Source organism: Miniopterus natalensis, chromosome 15 (assembly GCF_054644295.1).
Source record: "Miniopterus natalensis isolate mMinNat1 chromosome 15, mMinNat1.hap1, whole genome shotgun sequence".
In the NCBI taxonomy this organism is placed as follows: Eukaryota; Metazoa; Chordata; class Mammalia; order Chiroptera; family Miniopteridae; genus Miniopterus; species Miniopterus natalensis.
The window spans coordinates 41,101,937-41,113,955 of NC_142095.1; the positions used below are offsets into that span (position 1 = coordinate 41,101,937).

Here is a 12,019-nt window from a genome sequence, read left to right on the forward strand (position 1 = left end):
TTTGTAAGCATAAAGGTCTCGGAGAGAAATTCATAACAAAGGTATACTTTGTGAACAATAAGATTAAAAGCTTATCATACACAAACATGGTTCTAAATAATGTATGATCCTTTGAAAAGGAGCCCAAATCTACTCCCCCCAAAAAGAGCTCTTATTTCCTTTTTCAAACAACATTAAATAAAATTATAGTACTGCCATCAAACCCAACTGCAAGTATTGCAAACCCAATACTTTTTTATTTCCAATGGTACTCTTCTTTATTAAAAAATCTTTATTAAATAACAAAATATGCCAGCAAATATAATACGTACTTCCTTGAGCTCAGTACCAATAATACTTGGCACACAATCCAAGGCCGTCTAGTCAAATTCAGGAAGCACACAGGTTCTTCCCTGTGATGCAGCAGGGAGAGTTACAGAGACAGAACCTTGGAGACCAGAGGAAGCCTCCCCGATGTCTCTAGTCCCAAGTCACAGAAGTGGTGAGGTGTCTGGGGTGTTCACATGGCTGACTTCTTGTTAAATCTGGATCCATGGAGCTAGGTTTGGATCATATTATTAAAATTCAAAGATAATTGGTTAAAAAGAAAAAAAGAAAAAGCAAAGCACAGTGCTAAGCAGCTTAAGTGATTAACAATGTTGTGATCTCTGGCAGACTCTGGATGAACTATATGAAATGGAACCAGTGGGGCCAGTGCCAATACAATGCAATCATAACGTCTGATCAGTTCACAACGTTTCCTTTTCTAAGAGTCTAAGAAAAGGTAAATATTACCTAGGAATATTCTGGTAAAGAAAGTGGGGCAAATAAAAGAAGCAGTTTGAAAGGTATTCTTCTGACCATCATACTTTATTTTTAATACAAATAGGTAATAAAATAAAAGGTACCCGAATATCTTTGAAACAAGAATATATTTTCTATATACCAAGCCATCATTTACAGATTAACACTGCAAAAATTCTGAATGAATAACTCTTAATTTTTTTTTACATAAAATTATACGAAATAAACAAAATGATATGTAGGGTGAGAACCAAAATTTAAGAACCAATTTGAAGTTCTAAAATCTTGTCTGTGTGTTAATTCCTTCAAAGTTCCAAAAAGTCACCCACGTCTACAAAAAGAACGTAGGTGTTCTCAACGTCGAACATCATTTAGGAAAGAAATTCACTTCTCAGTACTTCTGATTCTGCAGCCTGCCCGGCACACACTGTGGTGTCACCAGTCGGGACTTGCTGTCCTGCGCTGCCTGGGCCCGGCGTCCTTGGCGCTGGAAGGAGGGGTCACACCAGCTCGTAGTATTTCCCAGTCTGGGGGTCAAAGTAGCAGTTCAGACACGGGTCGTACAGAAGGGTCAGCACCTCCTCGTCTTCTTCGGCGCTCAGGTCTTCTTCACCTGCGGGGACGGAGCCACGGACAGGTTAGCCACCGGCCTGGCCCTGGGGTCCTAACTGCAGCATCACGGGGCCACCAAACAGGACTGCCACCCCTCCCGGGAGACTGGCTCTCTGGGGGCAGAATGCGGTGCTGGAACGTACAGCATAAAAAGACTACCAAGCGAACACGAATTAAAATAAAATGTTTAGAACACACAATACGATATACAGATGATATATTATAGAATTGTACACCTGAAACCTATATCATTTTATTAACCAATGTCACCTCAATAGATTCAATAAAAATTAAAAAAAAAAAATAAAATGTTTAGAAATATAAATAAGATACATAAGGCGTAGAACACATGTGGAAACACAGTGTCAGGCGATCTGTAATTTTATTAGTGGTGGGAAGGCCTGTGAACTTTGCTGGGAATAGGAACATGGCTTGAGATTTTTTGTTGCTGTTGTGACAGCCATTTGGATGGTTTGAAGAGAACTCCTACTGCCTAAGTTATTAGCAAGGTTTGGCTGGTTTCCAACAAATGGCATGGAATGAAAAAAAAATTGCTTTACTAAGATGTTTCCTGTGTACCTTTTGTGTGCCCAATGTTGTGCCAAGTACTTGGGCACATGACGCCATCATCAGCGAGTGCTTCCTGAGTATTTCTGAAAATCCATGTAATAGGAATTCAGAGGCTGGGAGGGCAAGACCTCCCTGAGCTGGAGAAAATCAGAGCCGGCTCAGGTAGGAGGGGTGATTAAGACAACACTCCCCTGTCTTCCTTACCACAGCCTATTAAGAACTAAAGAAACCAAACTTTTGGGTCTCGAGCTCACCAGGGACACAGGGCAGGGCTGGCATGTAATAGAGGCTCAATAAATACTGAATGTTTTTTGAAAAGGTGACTAGATGATTGTGAAACAAAGACTGTGAGCTTAAGTGTCACTGCCCAGAGTAAGGGCAGGTGGTGGTAATGGCGGGACTTCATTTTAAGCTTCTCCCTGAAAAATCAGATCAAGCTGGTGCATGGACTTTGTGAGGACAGTGACAAAATAGATTAAGACCCAGGAAGTGGAACCAAGATGGTGAAGTGTGGGTCCGAAACTGCACCACAGCCATTCCTCCGCCCATCCTCCTGCTCAGGGTGATTCTTCCCTGCACCAGGCACTGAGCGAGGTGTTGGGGATGTGATGACACGGGAGCCAGGCCCTGTGTGCTGTGTGCAAGTGACCGGGGAAACATGCAGTCAGCAGACTCCCTTGTGCATGTAGTTCTGCATCCTCAGAGAGCAGAGTTTAACAGGAATGACTGCGTCCAGCTAGCTCACTGACATCTGGTGGAGCCCCCACTGGTTTAGAAAGCAAATTCTCATTTGACCCCCACCATCCTGTGAAATAGGCAGGAATTACTGTGCCCAATTTACGGATGAGGAACCAGGGTCTGCAAAGCTAAATAACTCATCTGAGGTCACTTGGTGAGTTGAGACAGAATCAGGGATTAAGTTGGGTTTCCAGGCTCTCAGTTCAGTGCCCTTAAATCATACTGGCTTGCGGTTTTATTAAGAAGGCGGTGTAACACATTCAATTGGGAGCTATTGTGTTACGGGAATTTAAGCATGGAAATGAGTAAAAAAGTCCTAAAGGTGCCCTACATTAAAAAAATCAGATTTGGAAACAAAAGAGATCTGATTTGTCATATTTCAAAAACCACTGACAAAGATGAGAGAGTCCATGTGGGAGAGCGGAGGTAAACAGCTCAATAAGCCTGAAGGCACTGGGCTCATTAAATGCAGAAAAGAGGCGGCTTGATGAGCTGACAGCAGCCTCTGGCTTCCAGTATATAAAGGGTGGCAAATGAGTGAGAAGTTAAGAAGATCCTGTGGGGTTCCAGGAGAAAGCAAGAGGGTCACCAGGTGAAAGTTACAAGGAGCTAGATTTTTGGCTCAGCACGAGGAAGAATTTTCTAAACGTTTGAGCTGACCGGGGGGTGGAACGCGGGCTCTGGGGCGGGGGAGCAGGGGCCGGGGCAACCGTTTGCGCCAGGCTCTGTAGATGAGCCCTACATAGGACGGGAGCCAGATCCAACCGTCCCTGTGGTGCCTTTGATGAGTTTCTGTGACTCTTGGCTGCAGTGGCTTATGTCCTTGAGTACGACAGGCCTTAGTTAACAGCCACATTAACAGTGGTGGCTGGCTGACCTGAGCACTTGAACAGTTTCTTACTGAGAACAGGAGCACGGAGAAGGCAGGCTGCCTTTCCTTTATTTTCTGTTGTTACCTTAAGAGTGGCCCCCAGGGCCCTGCCTGCACCTGCTTCCTCCGTATGGCAGAGTTTGGGAAGGCTTTTCAAGTGGCTGTTTTATATCGAGATGACCCTCTTTAGGTCACTTCTGCACATCAAAGGAGAGTATGCATGTCTGTCACTTTCAGATAGTCATCCGTCACCTCTTTCATATTCGGACTACTTCAGAGAACAGAACCAAATCAGTTTATCGGTAATTAACTACTGTGTGCCTGCTACGTGGTTGAGCAGCCCAGTTGTAGAGGTGACACACACACACAAAACAAAAGCAGCTACTACAGATTAACAAGGAGTTAGGCTGGGAGTCACCAGTGCAGAGAGGTGAAGAGCACCCTGGGCTGTGGAATCCACCCAACCTGGGGGGGGGAGGGATGGGGACCCTGCTGCTCCCTGCCCGGGTCATCTTAGGCTGCTTACAGGTCATTTCACCTCACGGGACCTTCCTTTGCTCATTTATAAAAAGGGAGTAACAATGCCTATGTCATAGGGCTTGGTGGAAGACAACTGGACAGTGGGTAATACACATTGCAACCACAGTGCACGCAGTAGTTGTTCAGTAAGTTATCATTATTATTACTACTGAAGGTAACAATAAAATAAATCATCAACTACAGGCTATGATGCTTTTAGTAACTCAAAACGGGCACCGATGACGCTTCAAGTATGAGAAAAGCCTTCATAGAGGCAGCATGACATTTACACAATGGAGTCGGACTCGCCTGGTCCATATCCCACTTCTACCATGTCCCAGCCGTGGGACAGTGGGAAAGTTCACTACTCTGAGCCTCAGTTTCCTCATCTGCACAGTAAGGACAGTAATAGTACCTGTTATAGCACCTGTGAGAACTAAAGAAGGTAACACTCAGTGCACACACACAGTAAGGATTCAATAAATATTGTTATTATAACCATCATCACAGAAAACGTAAGATATCTGAGTTAGACATGTGAGGAGTATGTTCATTTAGACCTTATTTCCCACCCCCAACTATAGCTGTTTGATTTTTTACTACCAAAAAAAAAATAGTTGGCTTGAATGAAACATAAAGCCCCCAACTAGTTTTAAACAGAACAGTATGATGAATTCATCTTTAAATAAAAACAGTCCTTATACCAAAGATTATATATTTTTCAAAAAGTAAAACGAATTTTCCATCAGGTGTAGTGCTAAAGCCACACATCACTGATTATGAGTCAAACTAGCTCAGAGACCTACCATCGGATGTCTTGTTTTCCTGCCATCAACACATCGGGGGAAATTTTGTCATCCGGCACATAAGAATTACACCCTATTTAATTGTTTAGTGCATTCTGTGCCTGTACTTTCCAAAAAGGAAAAGTTTTAAACTGATGCTATTTAATTAGAAAACTCAATAGTTTTTATAACCATCAGGAAGTTTTCAGGATGACAGTAACCGTTGCAATGAGCCAAGGGTCTTTGTCACCCGACTGCCAAGGGATGGAGGTGGATGCGATCCTTAGGAGAGGCTCTGCTACTTAATGCAGACAGGCTGACGCAGTAACTGCCATAGAAATGCACTCATTCCCACACAGAGCACTGCAGAGCTCGGACTCTTGCATTATAACCATGGGATTAAGGCAGGCTTTGTGGGTTTTAGTACTAAAGCCTTAAATGGATGAATCTTAAAACTCTATCAACAGTGGCATTCATACAAAAATTGGGCGACATTATGTATAATTTTACATCGAAATAAGTGCTTTAAACTTACATAAAAGGTTTTGTTTTCATTACAACTTAATTTTCAAAGCGTCCAACTTACATCATTTTGCCATTGTAATCCCTACGTAATGAAATTATAATATCATTAAGCAATTGCCACTATGATGTCAAGCAACGGGAAATGTTTTGAAAGGTAATTATTGTGCATGGGTATGGGGCAATTTTCAATTATATTCTTGGATAGTGCAGAGTTTGTTTTTCCCCTAAATGGGAAATTGCTCTATTTAAAGACTGGCTGCAGAAACTCTAAATGGACAAATTAACAGATAAAACCATCCTCTCCTACCAGACTGAGAGCATCTGGTCAGGGGTCCAAATTACATTTTTACTCTTCTTCACACAGTAAAGCCATTTCTAGTGAAATAAAATTGCCTTTCAGACAATAATCTATTTGCAAACTTTCAGTTTCGTCTACATTGAAATTGGTTAACAGCAATAACAAGAAAAACCAGTGGAGCCAGACTGAACACAGCATCACCTGCCCTCCCTCGGTTACAGCAGAACAGGCGAACACTCCCTCCAGGTCACCTTTGGAAAGTCAATTAATACAAATGCTTAATTATCTCTATTTAATGCATTTTAACTGTAGATCATAGAAAACCTATATGCACCAGCTAAGTCTTCAAGATTAAAAATAAATGATGTGGCACCAGTTTATCAGATTTAAAATCTCTGAATCAAGACACTGTACTTGATTTTCGATTTTCTGACGCTGCCATCTGGAATGTTTTGTAAAAAAGTTAATGCCTTTTCCCTCTTATAGATCCTGAGACCTGATTGACTGTATTTTTATGTGCATACTAATACACTATTGTTCAAACAATTCAATGGGGAGGGAGGATCGCCATTGGGAAGAGCCAGCCTTAGGATCGATAAAGATGACATTTTAGATAAGATTCTTCTGAGAACCAGGTGCTTGCAAACTCCACAACCAACGTATCTCGCAGGCGGGCAAAATGAACTGCACTCCGACCCCAGGAAGTCCACTGAGAACTGCTGACTTGTGGTTTTCAGCAAATACGTAAGAGAAATGACCAGCAATGGACTGAGAAGGAAGAAAAGACACTTTGTTCTTTAGGAAGCGATATTGTTTTTTGGAAGGCAAATAACATGCTATGATTATAGTTCAGGTTTCATTTGGGAAACAAGCACATCGCCCCTTGGTAAAACCGGTGGCTGTATTTTACTTGGAAAGTGCCATTTAAAGTGCCATGTGGAGTATTTAGGTGATTAATTAGGAGTTAACTGCACTGTCATTCTTTCTGGGTAGTTTCCACCTGTAAATGTGCAGAGTATATCAAATCATCACGCTGTACGCCTTAACCTTACACGACAACATGGCAATCATATCTCAACAAAGCTGGAAAACCCCCACAAAACCAACGTGTGACTTTCTGCTCCGAATGCCTTTTGTTTCACAGAAGGAAGGTCCCTGCCAGACTGAGTTGGGAAGCCCACAGAGGGCACAGTTCTCCAGGGCCTGCTTTCAGGAAGGAGCAGAAACGGCAGGGGGGAAATGCATCCCCGTCCCAGCAGGGGGCGCTGGACCACGTCCTGGGCCAGGCCCCTCTGGGTGCATGTGGGGGATAAGTTGGTGGGGTGTGGAGGGTCCGCTCCAGTCCCCTGGAGAAGGCATCTCTTTATATTAGTGAGAGTGTTCATTATCCCCCCCCCATCACTTCTATGCAGAGGACACACCCCGGGGACCCTGCCAGCTGCATAAAACATCTCCCTGCCCCAAAGTTAATCAGAGAACAAAGGCAATACTTAGCTCACGGGGCGGGGCACGGATTCTGGGTTCAAGAATGTCATAAACACTAATGAATCATTTTACAAGCTGAGTTGAGGTGGGGGCTCTATGGGTCTAAGGAGAATCCCAAAGAAGATACTTTTTTACCCAGAAAGCTTCAAGAAAGAGAACTTCCTCAGAAGAAATTGCAGTGCGCATTTCAGCTGTGCAGTTTCACTGACCTAAGCGGGAACTCTGCTGCCCTAGCGTGGGAGCTCAGGGTGCCAACTGGCCTGGCTCAGCGTCCTGCTCTGCATCCAGTGGGTCTGTGACCCAGGCTGTGACCTTAAGCTCACCTGTAAGGTGGGGACGTGACAGAGCCCCAAGCCTGGGAGCGCTGGGACGTTGCTGCAAGGTAGTGCACAGAAAAACTCGACTCCCGGGGACATAGTGGGTGCTCTATTAATGCTGACTTCTATTAGTACTTTTAATCACCAATATTGATTTTTTTGGGGGGAAGGTCTCCTTTGCATCTTAAATCTTTAAGATACAGGGAAGATCCATAGGGTAGTCCAAACCCTCCTCCTGTCTCCTGGGGCAGAAGCTTCACTCCTCCACTCACTGAGTATTTGTGGGGCGTTTACTGGGTCCTTGATGAAACAAAATGCCTGGTGAGGTAACTAAGAAAACAGATTTTAAAAACTGCTTTAGACTCAGAATTAGGCAAATGTGAAATAATCGGTGGTACGACATGGGACTGTGAAAGTATTCCTCTGTTGGAGCCAGAGCAGGCAGCCAGATCCCCCTCCCTCTGGTTGGCTGTGAGGAGCCATGAGATTTCTGTAAATTCTTTATTAGTGATTTAGATGTTACATCTGGAAAATAAGCATCTGTTGCCTATTTATGTCTCGTGTGAAATTAATCAATGTTCCTAAAGGAACATCCTATGTGGCTTTGCTAAACAAAAAGTACAAGAACGTTATCTTTATGAGGCTGGCAACTCCAAAGTCCTTCTGAACGCCTTTCTGGGTCAAGACCTAGGCGAGCTGCCAGGGAGGCTGCAAGCCTGGAGAGAGGGGCCGTCACTATTCTGTTTTGGAGCTGGTAAGTGTGAACACAGTTCAAGGGTCCTACCAGTAAGAAACAAATGTCAAAAACAAATCGACAACTATTTTTCAAGCCAAGCCCGTTTCACTTTCAAAAGGTCAGTTTGGTAGTTTTCGTGAGTAGCTTCTGAAATCTTAACTTCCCGTTTTTACTCTTCAGACGAGCTTCAGGAGCACACATTTTTTGTCAGGGCGCCTGTGCCCACGGTCACAATATTTACGAGTACAATATGGTCCAGGAGCTGGGAAGAGCCCTCAGTGCCTCCGCTGAGGCCGGCTGTTCACCTTAAGGTGGCATTTATACACCTGAGACACTCTGGTCAAGCAGCAACTGTGGCTTGACAGACTTGTACTCAATGAACTAGGACTCCAAGGCCAGGTGTAAGCGTGCACTCGCTTTTGTAGGGCCTGGGGCAAGTTTTCTAGTTCTGTCTTGGTCAGGCCAACTTTCCCTGCTGTTAAAGGCACTTATGCCTCCAGCTGCAAGGGTGCATCTCGGCCTCTCCATCTCTGACCACTTCCTTGCTCTAAGTCCTAGTGTCCATGTGTAAATAAGGCTATTCTGAGAATTAAAGTGCACATGAAGGCCTGCGTCACAGGCAGATGAGGTAAACGTTAGTTGTTTCTATCCTAGAAGTTGGTAGATGGAGACCCCTGTTCCCTGTGAACCAGCCTCAGAAGACCCTCACTTTCCCATGCAATGGTTTTGCAGAAAGGCATTGATGTGGAGGAAGCCTGGGTCCTACTCCTCGCCTGGGCTCTGACATTTGACCTTGGGCAAGGTCAAACTGAGGGGTTTGGGTTACCTCAGTGTTTTTAACTGGTTCATCAGAGCCCCAGGGCAGGTTTCTGAGACCCTAACTCCGGCTGTTAGCCAGAGCGGTTCTGCTTTTATCTCCTTTGTATATCGGGATTCCACATGAAATTGCATTTGCAAGAAAGATTTCCACTGCTTGCAAATAAAGCTTAAGAGTTATTGCATAATGTGGCCTATAACTGTTTTGATTGTTAAAATGTATGGGTCTAAGTTTAATACTCTTGCTGTTGAATTTTAGAAATATACCTACTATACTGAAAAACTAGAATTAGGGAGAAAATTGAAGGTCAGATTTCAATGAATTACCCTACTTTGTTTTTCAAGGTTGTGATAAGAAATGACCAGCTGAACATTTCTCTCCCTCTTTTCCTCCCTTCCTGTATTTCTTCTAGTGAAAATTCGGAATCTCTAATATATACCAAAAATTGCATAGGGTAAACTGGGAGAGGGTAAACTGACAAAGTCTCCATAGGCTGCTTAGGGAAAAAAGACAATAAACAGCAAACAAATAACAAATTGAGAAAAGGCTGTGAAGAAAGTGGACACAGTGGAGTGAGAGAGTGACCTACTCAGAGAAGACCGTCTAGAAGGGCCCTTAGGAAGGTGGGCTACCAGCAGACGCCCAGGCCTGGCAGTCCTGAAGCCCAGTGGTCTTGTCCTTCATTTGCCTCTTCATTCCCTTGGCCTTGCCCTAGGAATGGTGGGCAGTCACTGCACCCCTCCGCTGCGCCCGTGGAGACAGGGTGGCCACGGGCCATTTCTAACAAGCCTGGGAGGGAGGCGGCAGGCCCAGGGCTGAAACAGGTGACCGGAGGTCTGTTTTTTTTTCTCCTATAGAATTTAGCTACTGAGCCCTTGAGATATTTTAATTTGCTTTTCCTATTGATTAGGGATTCTCAATAAAAGAACAATCTTTCAATTTCTGGTCTTGGGCTAATTATTTTTCGAGTAAGTAATCTATTCACTGGTTCAAAACCAAAAAAGTATAAAAACAGTAGTTGGGCTTTGGAGGCAGGCTTCTTGGGTTCACATCCCAGCTCTGCCAATGACTAGTTATGTGACCTGTGGCAGGGAGGTTATTCGAGAACTCTGCCTCGGTTTCCTTAGCTGTAAAAAACCATTACACACACACACACAGGACTTTCCTCATGGTGTAGCCGTGGGGGCTAAATGTAACAGCTTAGCCCGGTGTCTGACACATAGTAAGGGCTAAACTAATGGTATCATGGAACAGAAACCCAGGAAGAGTCCCAGGCTGCCCATAACTGTGCCTCCCTTCTTCTGATGATATAAACTAGATAACCGAACCCATTATTTTCCCTTGACAAACACATACTTTATAAGAACAGGTGAAAATACTATCTCAATATATTGGTAAATATGAACTGTGCTATGTCATCTAAAACTAACCCAGTAACATGTAAAGATAAACCAAATAAGAGATATTAATTTTTGATGGTTTTAATTACTTACAAACCACCCAAACATATCAGAAAAGGGGAAAGTGACCTCAGACAAAATCTAGGGTGGTACACAGAAGGGGTGGCAGATCTGCTGAATTTTAGCCAGAACATTTTTATAATTCTCTGAATTTGTTATTTTGTCCTCGATGGAAGTTCTGTTTACCTTCAACATAACTGAGCTCCTGCTGTCAAAACGTCACTTGGTATCGGCGACTTGAAGACATCCTTTCAGCCATTATGATAACACACATCTCGGGTGCCTTTGCTCAAGGACCATGGTCTCCGTTCCTGTGTCTTACTTAGGACACTTAACATAATATATTATTTGTTCCCTCACAGCAAGGTCTCCTCCTGACAGCCCAAGATTCTACGTTTCTGTCATAAGTAATTATAAATGCACACCTCTAAAAAGATTCCCAATTTGAGGGGCATAATCTATTTCAGATAGTTAATCACAGAGACATCTCTATCCCTTGGGCCGCCCAAGTGTACAACTCAGATGTATGAGCCTTCACTCTGAATTATCCGTATCTGAAGAAAAATGGATGTTCCACTTTCTCCCTGGGGCAGCCATGAAAAAAACAACCCCCAAAACTGGCACCTTTGTTGGAGCAATTTATATTGGTTTAGTTTTTTTTTTAACCTTAGATACACAGCTTCCATCTTCAAAATCAAACTCAGAAAACGGTCTCAGGGAGCCCCACTATGAGGTTACTTGTCACTCCAATTATGTACTTTCAACCTTCCCCAGCCCCCATCTCAAGCCCTCTGTTTCCACCAAAGATTCTTTTCTGTTCCTCCTGTCTACACTGCTGAGAGTCATGTTCCCTGCTCACAACAGAAACGAATGGTTCCTCTTTACAGCTCTCGCCATGAAAGGGAACCCCAGGCACATTTTCATTCCTGCTCCCTTCCAGTTTTTCCAGCTAACGCTACTTATCATAACTCTCGCCAGCCTTTGCTTTATGTCAACTATAATTGACAAATTTTTTTAAAATAAGAAAATTGAAAACACCCCGAAATAACTCCCAAGCCCCCTTGTATCTTAACAACAAAAACCATGAATCTCAGTGCTATTGGAACGAGCCTGCTTTGCAACAATCCCAACAGCTGGGATGTGGCGATTATTCTAAGTGCTTCGTGTACAGTCTACCTCGTCGGATCTTCGTGGGGAACTTTCAGGAGGGCACCATCTGTTATTAGTCTGACTTTGCGAACGCAGCAGCCAAAATTCGTAAAGGTCACAGCAGGAATTGGTAGAGCTGGAATTCAGATGGAGGTTATTTTCACACCGAGCCATGCCCTTCCTCCTGACACAATGTTTTTGTCCTGGACTGACCTTTAGGTGAACAAGGGCAATTTCTCCCCTCATTCTGTTTAGCTGTAAAGAACCCATCATTGTATAAAACGAGGACAGGTTACTGACTGTGGGTGTATGAGCCTAAGCGACCAGCATGTAATAAAAAAGTGGCATCTCAAA

The 12,019-nt window shown here is 43.7% G+C and overlaps 1 protein-coding gene across 1 annotated transcript in view; it reads right to left on the reverse strand.

Annotated features, from left to right (window-relative positions):
• Window positions 1-254: 254 nt before the first annotated feature.
• The window catches only part of CFAP20DC (CFAP20 domain containing), a 193,137-nt gene continuing 181,372 nt past the window's right edge, over window positions 255-12,019 (reverse strand). Inside the window, exon 17 of the mRNA XM_016205538.2 lies at window positions 255-1,396. Within this exon, the coding sequence (XP_016061024.2) occupies window positions 1,284-1,396 (113 nt within the window). The 3' untranslated portion in view covers window positions 255-1,283. The remainder of the gene's footprint in view (window positions 1,397-12,019) is intronic.